The following is a 14,596-nucleotide window of genomic DNA, read 5'->3' on the forward strand; positions in this document are numbered from 1 at the left end:
ACATCCATTCTATTAACATGGCTTCACTTCCAACAACTCAGGCCTTGGAGCAAAGATGGAGCATGAGTAGACCGGACATTCCCGGTGTAGACCGTTTAGAATGGGGTCAGACCTGGTCTACTGGGGAAAAAAACACTCTATTTGGGTATTTATATACATACGTAGATCTGTTTCCAATCTATTCAGTACATTTCTTTGAAGGGAATTCCGATGAATTTCACCCCAGATAACCCTTCCGCACCATAAAATAGTCCCTCACTGGAGCAATGGATGGAGATGAAGAGAACGATAGCCCCTTCCTTATAACATTTCCTATAGTATGTAAAAAAAAATATATATATTTGTGTTTATATGCTTGAAAAACAAGGGGGGGGGGAAACAAAACAATTCCCCAGATATGTCAGTCCAGGGAATCTCTGCTGTAACAGCTGGAAGCTATTAGCCATCTCCAGGGCAACGATACAGTGTTTGACAGGCTCCGCTGTAGAGCAGTGCATCCTGGGTCCATCTGTTTTGCTGTATCCCAGGCCCATTGCCATTCACGTGCCAGTGCTTAGGATTTATCCAACAATGCCCCTCTTCGATCCACAAATCAAAATAGAGCCCACCCTAGACATGTGACATGACTGAAGCAGCTCCATTGGAGGCAAATCAAGAATGTAAAAAGATGGGCATATGAATGGCATGTGTGCAGGTTTGGCGTTTTAGGCCTATACTTGGATCTTGTCATGATACTGTTTTGTTATGCTGTAAATTGGGATCCAACAAAGCACACTTAGTGACACTAGATTTCTGTTGATATACAGTATATACACTGCTGTGCACTAGACAGACAGGAAGTTAGTTAACCTCTTAGAAGACTGCTCTCCTTTAATACCACTTTTTCCCTCCAAAATCTCTCTGTAGTTTTTACGTTCAGTTTAACCTCTAGCAATTGTGGAATATGGATATGCTTCATCACAGTCATGGATATTATTTGGAGTAAACACATAAGGCATGTCTGACTCTTGTGTGACCAAAGAGGCCATCTCCATTCTGACAGTAACTATTAGCCTCTTAGCATTAGCATGCAGCTGCGGGAAACTCTCTCTAACTCGCCCCCCCAGGTTTATCCTGCCAAAAGAGGCTGAGCTAGGGCTTGTAAATATTTTTCACTGTTTCCATAACGTTCGGCTCTCGAACTAGGGTGTGTTTGCATGCTTTTCCATCTTTGGGAGGGTATGTCAGAACTTCAGGCCTGGAGAATCCATGAATCAGATGAATAGTTTGTTTTTGCAGACAGTCAGTGCTAGCTACAGAGTACATTGCATAAAACGTGTTTATGCACAATTTTCAATGACCCTCCAAGGGAATAATCTTTACCTTAAAATTGAAGAACCTAGGGTAAAAGTTAAACATATTTTTAAGAAAGGCTACGATACAAAACCAATGTGTAGTTTGCTTACATTAACCTAAAGTCTCTGACTAGCAATGAACAAAAACAAGTTTCCATGCAGTAACTAACACATTAAGATAAGATCTTACGCAAATCCTTTTTGTCTTACACTGGCAGTGGCAGCTTCCTCTCTTTCCCTCCAAACCAACTCATTGTAATGAGTTTACTGGGCCTTTTGAGGTTCATCCAAAACATTAGCTACCGCCACAGAGTATTACCCAGATAACAATAATTACAAATTTAGACTGTTTCACTGATGTACCTGCGAGTTCCTGAAAATCTAGTGACATTCAACAAGAACATTGATCCCTACTGTTCCCGTCCAAACAATCCAGAGTGCCTGATTTTAATGTGAAAAGTTCTGGTTAGAGTGTTCAACATCAAGTAGCATGTTGAAAGTTCAGCTTTGCCATTTCTTACTGTTCACTTTTGAACACTTTGTGACCGTTTCCTTATTCTGATGTTTCTGTGGATTTAAAGGCTGTGTAAGACATTGCTGGTTTGAAGTGAAAAATTGTGTTTCAAAGAGCATGATACTGATACATGATACAGCATGATATTTTTTTTCTCTCTTTTTTTACAAAACACTGTTCTGACAAAATGTTACCCCTGTATGATCTGGACAGGTGTCCAGTCCCATGGGATGTCATTGGACGAGACATTGGCCCTGCCCCGTCACCGCACCACCAGCGAAGGACAATGCCACAATGGCCACGACGAAAACTTCTCTTACGAACCCCCAGTCCGCTCCCCCATTCGCTGTGTCTCGCCGGAGTTCGTCAACACCTTAAATCTGAATCCTGGGGGGCGGCCCAAAGAGGTAGAATGCTCTGCCCACAGCCTCAACCTTCTCTAGTGTGTCTCACATAGGATGATATATGATTAGGATGACCATAATGAATACTAACATATTGGTTGCGTGTGTGTTTCCTTGTCTTCTCTTCCATCAGAGACACATGCACAGCTACAGAGAGGCCTTTGAGGAGTTGGAAGGTGGCTCCGTCAGCCCCACGCCCACTGTTGGTGGTGAGGTGTTCCCCCAAACCCCTGCCTTCCCCATCTCGCCGCAAACCCCTTACTTCAACCTGTGTAAGTCTCCCCTCTGGCTGGCTGTAGGCGCTGTGGAACTCAGTGGAATATAGGCTTTTACCAGAGATCATATTTAAATACATTTATCCAAGAAGGGAGTAGGATGTTATTTACAGGAATAATTAACCAGGAGTTACATTACCATGTGACTTGATCGGGGAAACCTGAAAAGTTTAACTCTCTAGGATATTATAGGACATGAGAATACCATGTTTTATTCAGGCATGTACAGGGTCAGAGTGTAGAAACTATACAACTGATATTATGGTCACTAACGTCATGGTGGCATTAGTCTAGCGCTGTCTGGTTGGTTTTAATTCTTGGACCATAACATTTTTCTTCTTCTTCTTCTTCTTCTCAAAAAAATAATAGACTACATCTCCTAATCCCGAGTATTCTACCCCATTTAGATGTAGGGCAATAAACTATATTTCCCACATGACAAAATCCATTTCAGACCCATTCAGACAGATTTGTAGGAAGTGCAGGATAGATCCTAATAACTGCAGAGGCCACACTGTCTGAGAGGCCACACTGTTTGCAATTGTGTCGGCTCATAGAAAAGTCTGAGTCATCCTATCAGACAAGAATCACACTTCTCTCCTGCCTTCCAGGCAGTAATTCAGTGGGTTTAGAGAATGTGCTGCCATCTACAGATCAACATATCCTGGGATCCCACCAGTCTTCTGATACATTTAGTAGGCACATATTTCATATGAAAGATGGGCACTGTTTAATTTTTTGATTTTATTCGGTGCCTATCTTCCACATTCATTTGGGTTAAGGCATTGAGCTGCATCTACACACAGAAACAATAGTGTGAGTTGTGGTTTCAAGCGCTTGACAAATTATGGAGTGAACTATCCCTTCAAATACCATGTCAGTTGCCAGCTCTACGAGTTACCTCATCTCCCCCTGGGCAAAGCCCTAAAAACACCCCATAAAAAGCCCATAGCATTTTTACCGCCCTCAAAGGTGTTACACCCCCAAAAAAATACTCCATGCAAAGCGGGAATGCACTGAGTACTTATTTTTCCTGGCTAAACCATGACGATTTATGATATCTCTGTCCATGTAAGAAGATTCTAGTCAAGTATGCATCCACTTTAATGCATCTACCAGCATTTAGGGATCTACTAGTAGTATGCTACTACTCAAGTATGCATCCCACTTTCAATATGCTTCAACTTCATTTGACACTTGATGTCTTGAATAGAAACTGAAACAGATACTTAGATAGACTGGTGGAGCCCTGGGTATGTCTGTCCCTGTCTATCTCTGCCGTTCTAGCCCCTAACCCGAAACATTACTTACTGCGAGACAGGAGGCTGTGTTGGTTTTCTCTTTATGGAGCTAGTGGTGTCGTTGACTGTTGCCCTGCAAGCCTGGCCTTGTATCAGTTTAGAATCATCACTCCCATTGGTAATGTTACAATTCGGGTTATGGAAAGCTGATGGACCAGCGCTTAGGGTTACCCAGATCCCTATCACCGGCACATCCACAGACCCCTCTCAGCTCTAGACCTTTAGAGTGTCCTCCCATGAAAAGCATTTACCCAACACGATCCATCACATTGTAAGGCATTTAGGTTGCCACACAGAACAAAGAATTGATTGGGATTCTTTGGTAAGTGGAGGATGATGCACGTCCCTAGTCCCACTGTTGACCACATTGGCCATCTTGGCCCAGGCTCAGCGACCCTGAAGTTAACTCCAGCTCTCCCCTTCTGCCTATCATAGCCCCCCCCGCACGGCTTTACCCAGCATGCCTCTGGAGAGCAGTACCTCTTAAGGCACAAGAGCCCCTTCTAGACTTGAGATCCACACTAAATTACTCATATAAAGGAAACACACGTATTCACCCACGCTAATTCTCACACACACACACACACACACACACACACACAACCACACAACCACACAACCACACATGCGCATATACAAATATTTCAAAATAACTAAGCCTCACTCTCCTAAGGTACTGCTCTCCATGTGACTGTTGTCATGTGTGTATTCCTTTTAACATCACTTTGTTGTTTTGCTACGCACCGACTTCTCCCAAGCATCTTTATTTGTTAAGCCACATAAGGCTTGTATTTTATACATATGTCAGTGAGTTACTGTTGTTATTTACATATGTGTGCATGGTGCACCTTTGCTTACATCCTGCCATGTTTGTTGTGACCGTGTCGCTCAGAGGCTGGTCACATTGTGATAGGTCACCTGCATGGTCCTCCCACAGAGCACGAGGCATGGACACACCCCTCCCACATCTAGCTGTGTCCGTCGTGATATCACCCATGTTGTCGTGTGTCACTATGTCACATTCTGTTGTTATGATGTCTTGACAGCTCAGCATCTGTATGTACCATATGTATACACACACATTTGGTTTCCGGACCCAGATTAAGCCTAGTTCTGGACAAAAAATAACTTTCAAACGATATTCTCTGTTGAGCATGTTTTTTCTTCTTGGACTAGTGTTATTCTAGGTCCCGGAAAACATTAATGTTTCCATGCTACACATTTCAGTCAGTCCTATATATGAGGCATAGAACATGTGCAGCAATGAACAACCTGTCTTGGAATTCAGGAATTAAAAAATTGCCCTATCAATTGAATACATGTAACGGTAACTAACACACTTTTGAACATTGCGCTGCTCCGTACAATTTACCTTATATTACCGCCCAAAAAACGTAATACTTCCAGGTCAACTGTGACATGAATACCATTGTAAAGCACAATTTCTCCCCTTTCTAGCAAAATCAATGACGAGACCTCCATGCTGCCCGTCTCTGCATGATTGAAGAACGCGATGCGTTCCGTCTGGTCTTTTTAAAAATGGCGGGTGGGGAAGCGAAACCTACTGCATGATAATGAAAGGGGGAGATATGTTGTTTGGGGAAACTGCTTTTGTCACCCGATTTGTCCAACTTATCACCTCTAAAATGTAAATGAAACAATATAGCTAGAGAAGGGCTACACCTGGTGGAAAGAGGCTGTACGACACCGAATGAGTTCCAAATGTTGTACGTTACGTTGTGACACGTCACGATGTAACGTACCGCGTCAGAGGGATCTGTTTTTTGTTAGTCTTTTCTCGAATACTATTAGTCTATTCACATGAAAATCAACGCTGAATCAAAATTTAGTTCACACCCCAGATTTTGATGCCAATACATTTGCTACAGTCCCATTAGTTTTCATTGCAGCCTCGTTTGAATGCTGCGGTGGCGCAAATTTGTACGGAATGGGGTTAGTCACCGTTACATACCTTACATAGACCCAAACCAGCTAACACACACACACACACACACATACACAGTTACAACATGAACATCACAGGTGTTTGCTGCTAAGACTGTTGTAGTGAAGCATGCTAAATGCTAAGTCATGCTGTGCTCTTTTCCTGCTAGGCCAAGCTCGTTCCCCTCCAGGCCTGATGAAGACCCCTCTCTCTGCCCTGGGCCTCAAACCCCACAACCCAGCTGAGATCCACCTCAACCAGAGTGGCTCAGGTGAGCAAGCACTCCTTAGCCTGTTAGCCATTGTGCTTCACTCATGGGCTTGAAGAGCCTGTAAGCATAGCATAATGTAGCCTCTGGCATGTTAGCATAATCTTGCAGTGCTATGTTCACTTCATCTAGTTAGTATATTGTATGTAAACGTTGTGTAAATTTGTCTGTCTGTAGTCTGTCTCAATATGTTGTTTTTTGCTAGCAGCACCATATCACCAAGGTAAATTCTGGGTATGTGTAAATGTACTTAAATATACAAATATACAAATTGTAAAAAAATATATAAATGCAACATGTAAAGTGTTGAAATAAATATCCCCGAAATGTTCCATATGCACAAAAAGCTTATTTCTCTTGAATGTTGATGTCACGCCCTGGCCATAGAGAGACTTTTCATTCTCTATTTTGGTTAGGCCAGGGTGTGACTAGGGTGGGCATTCTATGTCCTTTTTTCTATGTTTTGTATTTCTATGTCTTGGCCTGGTATGGTTCTCAATCAGGGACAGCTGTCTATCGTTGTCTCTGATTGAGAACCATACCTAGGTACTCTTTTCCCCCACCTGTTTTGTGGGAAGTTAACTTTGTAGTTGTTCAGGGCACATAGCCCAAAGCTTCACGGTTGGTTTTTTCTTCTTCGTTTTGTCGGCGTCATTTTTAAATAAAGTAAAACTGTACGCTTACCATGCTGAACCTTGGTCCAGTCCTTCAGCCAGCCGTGACAGTTCTGCATAAATGTGTTTACGTCCCTATTAGCGAGCATTTATTTTTGCCAAGATAATCCATCCACCTGACAGGTGTGGCATAGTAAAAAGCTGATTAAACTGCATGATCATTACACAGTGCTGGGGACCTAAAAGTCCACTCTTAAATGTGAAGTTTTGTCAGACAACACAATGCCACAGATGTATCATATTTTGAGGGAACATGCAATTGGCATGCTGATTGCTGGAATGTCCACCAGAGCTGTTGCCAAAGAATTTCATGTTAATTTCTCTACCATAAGCCGCCTCCAACGTCAGTTTGCGCAACCAACAAAGTTCTGCACAAACTGTCAGAAAACATCTCAGGGAAGCTAATCTGTGTGCTCGTCGTCCTCACCAAGTACATGACTGCAGTTCGGCGTCATAACCAACTTCAGTGGGCAAATACTCACCTTCGACGGCCACTGGCACACTGGAGAAGTGTGCGCTTCACGGATGAATCCCGGTTTCAACTGTACATGGCAGACAGCTTGTGGGTGAGCGGTTTGCTGATGTCAGCGTTGTGAACAAAGTGCCCCCATGGTGGGGTGGGGTTATGGTATGGGCAGGCATAAGCTACGGCAGCGAACGGATATGCGTATTATCGATTACAATTTCAATTCACAGAGATACCGTGACGAGATCCTGAGGCACATTGTCGTACCATTCATCCACCGCCATCACCTCATGTTTCAGCATGATAATGCAAGGATCTGTACACAACTCCTGGAAGCTGAAAATGTCCCAGTTCTTCCATGTCTTGCATACTCACTAACCATGTCATCCATTGAGCATTTTTGGGATGCTCTAGGTCTATGCGTACGCCAGCGTGTTCCAGTTCCACAGGCCACAATCAACAGCCTGATCAACTCTATGCGAAGGAGATGTGTTGCGCTACATGAGGCAAATGGTGGTTACACCAGATACTGACTGGTTTTCTGACCAACCTTTTTTTTAAGGTATCTGTGACCAACAGATGCATATTTCCAGTCATGTGAAATCCAGAGATTAGGGCCCAGTGAATTTACTGATTTCCATATATGAACTCGTAAAATCTTTTAAATTGTTTTGCTTATATATTTTTTCAGTGTATACTAATAATATATATGCCATTTAGCAGACGATTTATCCAACGCATGTATAAGAATAATGTTTTTTTTTCTGATAATATTGTAATACATACATATGCTACATGACCAGAAGTATGTGGACACCTGCTTCGTCAAACAACTCATTCCAATATCATGGGCATTAATATGTAATTGGTCCCCCCTTTGCTGCTATAACAGCTACCTGTCTTCTGGGAAGGCTTTCCCCTAAATGTTGGTACATTGCTGCGGGTGCTTTGCTTACATTCAGCCACAAACATTAGTGAGGTCGAGCACTGATGTTGGGGTGGCAGGTAGCCTAGTGGTTAGAGCGGTGAGCCAGTAACCGAAAGGTTGCTGGATCAAGTCCCTGAGTTGACAAGGTAAAACAAAATCTGTCATTCTGTCCCTGAAAAAGGCAGTTAACCCACTGTTCCCCGGTAGGCAGTCATTGTAAATAAGAATTTGTTCTTAACTGACTTGCATAGTTAAATCAAGTTTAATAAAAAACCGCCTCCCAGTTGGCGTTTCAATTAATCCAAAAGGTGTTTGATGGGGTCCCATCCCTCTGAGCTTGTGTGGTCTACCACTTCACGACTGAGACGTTGTTGCTCCTAGACGTTTCCACTTCACAATAACAGCACTTACATTTGATCGGGGCAGCTCTAGCAGGGCAGAAATTTTATGAACTGACTTGTTGGAAAGGTGGCATCCTATGTCGGTGCCATGTTGAAAGCCACTGAGCTCTTCAGTAAGGCCATTCTACTGCCAATGTTTGTATATGGAGATTGCATGTGTGGCTGAAATAGCTGAATACAATAAGTGGCTGAAATAGCTGAATACATTAATTTGAAGAGGTGTCCACATACTTTTGTATATATAGTGCAGCATAGTGCTAAAATGTAAACATAGCATCTATCTACTCCCTTGAGGCCTCAACGATTGTTAGCATAGGGCTAAATCTAGAGAGTGTGGCTAGCTAGCACCATTCCATTGAGGGCTAGAAAGGCTAGCATAGCAACCTAGCTTTAGCTTGAGATACATTTTCTGTGAAACAGTTCACCAGTGAGATCACCAGTGCTTGTAAATTGAGCAGTGTTTTTGTATCATATGTGGTTATATTGGGGTTGATTTTAGTGACCTAGGAATGTGAATGAAAGCTTGATTTATGGCTCACCTTCATAGGGTTGCATGTTAATCCATTCTTCAAAGCGACGTGTCCCGTATTTACACAGCCGACAGGCTAAATGTGAGAGAGCCCCCAGAAATATAATTTCAACAAATGACTCCTTTGAACATGCGCTCTTTTTTATTGTCTCCTCTAAGCCTTTATGGAGTGTTTGGTTCTAGCGGAGGCAGGAGCAATAATATCTCATTACTGGATGAGGTGCTTGGGCTCTCGGAGGGATGTTTGACTTGGCTCACGAAATGTGGACCCCACTGCTCAGTAGTTCCTTCTGCGCTGACTATTCCAGCGCTGACTTATACACACACACACACACACACACACATCTGTAGTTAAGCTACAGATGCTTGAATATAACTTTGACAAATTTTCTTCCCTCTCTTCACCATCTATCACATCATCATACTTTGTCTTCTTTCTTACTCCCATGAACCTCTTTTCCTCCCCTCCCTTCTCTGGCTACCTTACACTACTTATCATCCTCTTCCTCCCTTCTCATTACTTTCTTCCCTCCCTTTATCTCGCTCTTCTTGTTCTTGACTCTTTGTTTCACTTTTTTTCTTTGAATTCCGTCCGTCACGGCGCCTCAGACGCTGACAATAGTGAGGGCGAGGAAGGTAAGAACATCGCCCAATCATCAAGCATTTTTTTTTTACTTCCCCAGAGAACCCTTGTCATAGACAACCGCAGAGCCTCACTCTTTTTCTCCCTCTTCTCCCATCCAACTGTCCTCCACCCATTTCAGGTGTTACTTCGCAATTGAGACTTTACAATTCCTTACAACAATGCACTTTTTCTCCATTTCTTTGTTCCGTATTGTGTTTGCTCATTGCTATTATGGTCACCATCCCTCTTGCTCCATTCAGTCACTGTATGTGCCATGGAGTCATTATTGTGGGCAATACTGTTCCCTCCAGAAGATTCTTGTCTAGCGTGGGTTTCAGATCTAGCAGACTGTGCTTTTGATAGGCTCTTGTGGACATCATTGGAATGTCGAGGGGGCAATAGAACATGTCTCTGAGTACATACAAGCAGGTCTGTTTGACGAACACACTGTTGACAAGCTCCTAATGGGGAAACGGTGAAGATGCTGCAGTTTGGTTGATGGGCTGCAGCTGATGACTTGAATATGATCATTTCAATGGAGGAGGAATAATTCAACGACAGCCTAAAGCCTATCGTTGCTTCGTAGGTTCTCTGGACTGCTTAACTCTGAACTCTGTAGTCACATCTGTAGGAGTTTTAATTAAAGATATAATATGTCAGTAATAATATGTCAATAATATTTCAGTTTATACCCGAAGTAAAGTAAATCTTGATATCCAAACAACTCACTACTCCTGAATTCAGTGAAGAAAACACATTTGATAGATAATGGCATGTTCACAAGAACAGAATTGTCACTGTTTAGGGGGAAAGTGCAGCCATCCTGTGAAGACAACTTCACCTGAACGACAGTACACACTGAAATTAAATCACACTTAATGGCCAAGTCTGTATCTCTTCAGAGCCGCGGAGCTACGTGGAGTCGGTGGCCAGATCAGCGGTGGCCGGCGGGGGACCACCAGGGTCACCTGTGACCCTCACCCCTCCAAGAGAGATCTTGGCCAGACAGACGACCACTGACCCTGCCCCGACCTTCAACCCCCCACTGTCTAGCAGCAGCCCAATCCACAGCTCAGAGGGGTGAGTACGAAGCAAACAACATTAATACATACACTCAATTGCCAATTTATTAGGTACGTTCGTTCACGAAAATGGTTCGCTCCTACAGACAGTGAGTCACGTGGCACTGGCTTGCTATACAACGCAGGCAGACCGGCAACGAGGCATTCCGTTACTGTTCGATTGAATGTTAGAATGGGCAAAACGTGTGACCTAAGCGACTTTGAGCGTGGTATGATCGTTGGTGCCAGGTGCATCGGTTCCAGTATCTCAGAAACGGCCGGCCTCCTGGGCTCCTGTGCGACAAACAAAAAACATCCAGTCGGCAGCAGTCCTGTGGGCAAAAAAACCCAGTTCCACTCCTTTCAGCTAAAAACAAGAAGATTTGGCTCAAGTGGGCTCGCAATCACCAAAACTGGACTATTAAGGGGTGGAAAAACATTGCCTGGTCTGACAAATCCCGGTTCCTGTTGCGTCATGCTGATGGAAGAATCAGGATTTGGCGTAAGCAGCATGAGGCCATGGCCATATCATGCCTGGTGTCAATGCGACAGGCTGGTGGCGGTAGTGTAATTGTGTGGAGTATGTTTTCCTGGCACACGTTAGCTCCCTTTAAACCAATTGAGCAATGTTTCCATTCCCCAAAGTATTCAGGCTGTTCTGGAGGCAGTGGGGGATCCAAACCGTACTTCATGGGTGTACCTAATAAATTGGTCAATGAGTGTGTATTAAATGACATTAAACATACACTGGTTACACTACATGGCATTGGTAAGGAACCAGTATTCCTGAAATATACTACATGTTTACAGATAGCAAGGGATCCATAGGTGTTAATACTGCATTTAGTTAATTCTACTGTGGTCTTCTTTCCATACACTGTGTTTGAGTGTCTCTCTCTCTCTTTCTCCCTCAGAGAGCACCAATTGGCTGACAGCAGTGCAAACATCCCCTCGCAAGCGGCCAGTGACTCCGGCTTCCGTTCCCAGCCTTCTGAGGGCGCGTCCCCCACCCCCACTCCCACCTCTGTCGCTACTCCCAAGCCCTACCTCCAGGCCCTGGGAACCCCATCTCCCTTCCTTCAAGCCCAGGGTACCCCTACCCCCTCCTACCCGAGCTCCAACTCAGCCAACCTGTCCTACCTGTGCTCCCCAACCACCACGCCCTCCTACCTAGGTCCCAATGGCCTCATGGGGAGCTACATCTCCACCGACCCCAGCCCTCCCCAGGCCCAGCCGGAGGTATCCCCCCGAGAAAGCCCTTTGGCTGTCCACCCCTCGCCAGGATCAGGAAGTCTCCACACACTGCATCACGACTCCAACAGCCCCTCTCTCCAACATCGGCACCAGCCCACCAATCACGGCAGCCCTGTCATGGGCCACCAGCCCTCTCCTGCCAATGGCTTTGTGGAGTTTGGGATCCCTGGGATGGTAATGGCGGGAAGTCCTGTGTTGGGCCGCCACCACTATAACCCGTGTGTTTCCAAGGGGACACAGTCCAGCCCAGTGCTGAGTCGACAGCCCTCCATGCCCCAGAGGAGCCCTGTCCTGAGCCGACAACCATCCCTGACGCAGGCCTCCCAGGGCAGCCCCGTGCTCAGCCGCCAGCCCTCCCTCACCTACAGCCAGCCTATCCAGAGCAGTATCCAGAGCAGTCCGGTGCTGAGTCGACAGCCGTCCCTCACCCACCAGCAGGGCAGTGGTAATAGTCCGGTGATGGACCACCACCCGTCCCTCGGCCAGATGTCACAATGCAGTCCGAGTCTGGACCGACACCCTATGTTGCATAGTAGCGGTTACACCACCCCGGACGAGAGGCACGGCACCCTGTCCCGACAGAGCAGCTCCTCAGGATACCACCCACCCTCCACGCCCTCCTTCCCCCTCTCCCCTGCGGGCTACCTGGACGGGGGGATGATGATGGGGCTAAGGCAGGGCAGCCCGGCCCCCCCGGCGCAGGCTCAACCCCAGCTGCCAGAGAAGAGGCGCATGTCGAGCGGGGAGAGGCCCAACGGGGGGCTCTCTTACGGGACGCTGAACGGGAAAATGTCCTCACCTATGTCGAGTGGAGGGAGCACACCCAGCACCAGCTACTTTCAAACACTGCCCGACTTCTCCAAGTTTAACATGTCTGGTAAGACCACCTTGAAAACCCTCTTAAAACTTAGCTACTACTGTAGCAAAGAGCACCCCAACTAGCACTGACATCCCCAGCGAAACAGGAAGTGAAGATCAGTGTATTCTCAAGGATGATACAGTGCCCTCCGTAATTATTGGGACAGTAAGGCATTTGTTTCTTATTTTGACTCTATACTCCAAAAGTTTGGATTTGAAATCAAACAATGACTATGAGGTTAAAGTGCAGACTGGCAGCTTTCATTTGAGGGTATTTTCATCCATATTGGGCTAACGGTTTAGAAATTACACCACTTTTTGTACATAGTCCCCCCAAAAGTATTGGGACAAATTCACATACAGTACCAGTCAAAGGTTTGGACACACCTACTCATTCCAGGGTTTTTATCCATTTGTACTATTTTCTACATTGTAGAATAATAGTGCGGACATCAAAACTATGAAACAAAACATATGGAATCTTGTAGTAATCAAATTGTGTTATATTTGAGATTCTTCAAAGTAGCCACCCTTTGCCTTGATGACAGCTTTGCACACTCTTGGCATTCTCCCAACCAGCTTCATGAGTTAGTCACCTGGAATGCATTTCAATTAACAGGTGTGCCTTGATAAAAGTTAATTTGTGGAATTTCTTTCCTTCTAAATGCATTTGAGCCAATCAGTTGTGTTGTGACAAAGTAGGGGTGGTATACAGAATGTAGCCCTATTTGGTAAAAGACCAAGTCCATATTATGTTAAGAACAGCTCAAATAAGCAAAGATAAACGACCGTCCATCATTACTTTAAGATGTGAAGGTCAGTCAATCCGGAAAATGTCAAGAACTTTGAAGGTTTCTTCAAGTGCAGTTGCAAAAAGCATCACACGCTGTGATGAAATTGGCTCTCATGAGGATCGCCACAGGAAAAGAAGAGTTAACACCCTCAGAAATTACAGCCCAAATAATGTCAACAGACACATCTCAACATCAGCTGTTCAGATGAGACTCCGTGAATCAGGCCTTCATGGTTGAATTGCTACAAAGGAACCACTACTAAAGGACACTAGTAAGAAGAAGAGACTTCATTGGGCCAAGAAACACGAGCAATGGACATTAGACCGATGGAAATCTGTCCTTTGGTCTGATGAGTCCAAATTTGATATTTTTGGATCCAAACGCCTTGTCTTTGTGAGATGCAGAGTAGGTGAACGGATGATCTCTGCAAGTGTGGTTCCATCTGTGAAGCATGGAGAAGGAGGTGTGATGGTGTGGGGGTGCTTTGCTGGTGACACTGTCTGTGATTTATTTAGAATTCAAGGCACACTTAACCAGCATGGCTACCACAGCGTTCTGTAGCGATATGCCATCCCATCTGGTTTGCGCTTAGTGGGACTATCATTCGTTTTTCAACAGGACAATGACCCAACACACCTCCAGGCTGTGTAAGGGCTATTTGACCAAGAAGGAGGATGGAGTGCTGCATCAGATGACCTGGCCTCCACAATCACCTGACCTCAACCCAATTGAGATGGTTTGGGATGAGTTGGACCGCATAGTGAAGTAAAAGCAGTCAACTAGTGCTCAGCGTATGCAGGAAGTGCTTCAAGACTGTTGGAAAATCATTCCAGCAGAAGCTGGTTGAGAGAATCCCAGGAGTGTGCAAAGCTGTCATCAAGGCAAAGGGCAGCTTCTTTGAAGAATCTAAAATATATTTTGATTTGTTTAACACTTTTTTGGTTACTACATGATTCCATATCTGT

General features: G+C 44.8%; 1 protein-coding gene across 14 annotated transcripts in view; it reads left to right on the forward strand.

The window, feature by feature from the left end:
• Positions 1 to 14,596, forward strand: part of LOC112225299 (tensin-1) — a 291,328-nt gene that overhangs the window by 259,080 nt on the left and 17,652 nt on the right. For 13 of the 14 annotated variants that reach the window (XM_024389101.2, XM_024389105.2, XM_024389102.2 and 10 more), the window contains 5 exons: positions 2,062 to 2,255; positions 2,386 to 2,524; positions 5,943 to 6,044; positions 10,567 to 10,744; positions 11,640 to 12,856. In XM_024389101.2, the coding sequence (XP_024244869.1) occupies positions 2,062 to 2,255; positions 2,386 to 2,524; positions 5,943 to 6,044; positions 10,567 to 10,744; positions 11,640 to 12,856 (1,830 nt within the window). The remainder of the gene's footprint in view (positions 1 to 2,061; positions 2,256 to 2,385; positions 2,525 to 5,942; positions 6,045 to 10,566; positions 10,745 to 11,639; positions 12,857 to 14,596) is intronic. The other variant, XM_024389109.2, reaches the window with a different exon arrangement.

The sequence above is a fragment of the Oncorhynchus tshawytscha genome, linkage group LG26 (assembly GCF_018296145.1).
Source record: "Oncorhynchus tshawytscha isolate Ot180627B linkage group LG26, Otsh_v2.0, whole genome shotgun sequence".
In the NCBI taxonomy this organism is placed as follows: domain Eukaryota; kingdom Metazoa; phylum Chordata; class Actinopteri; order Salmoniformes; family Salmonidae; genus Oncorhynchus; species Oncorhynchus tshawytscha.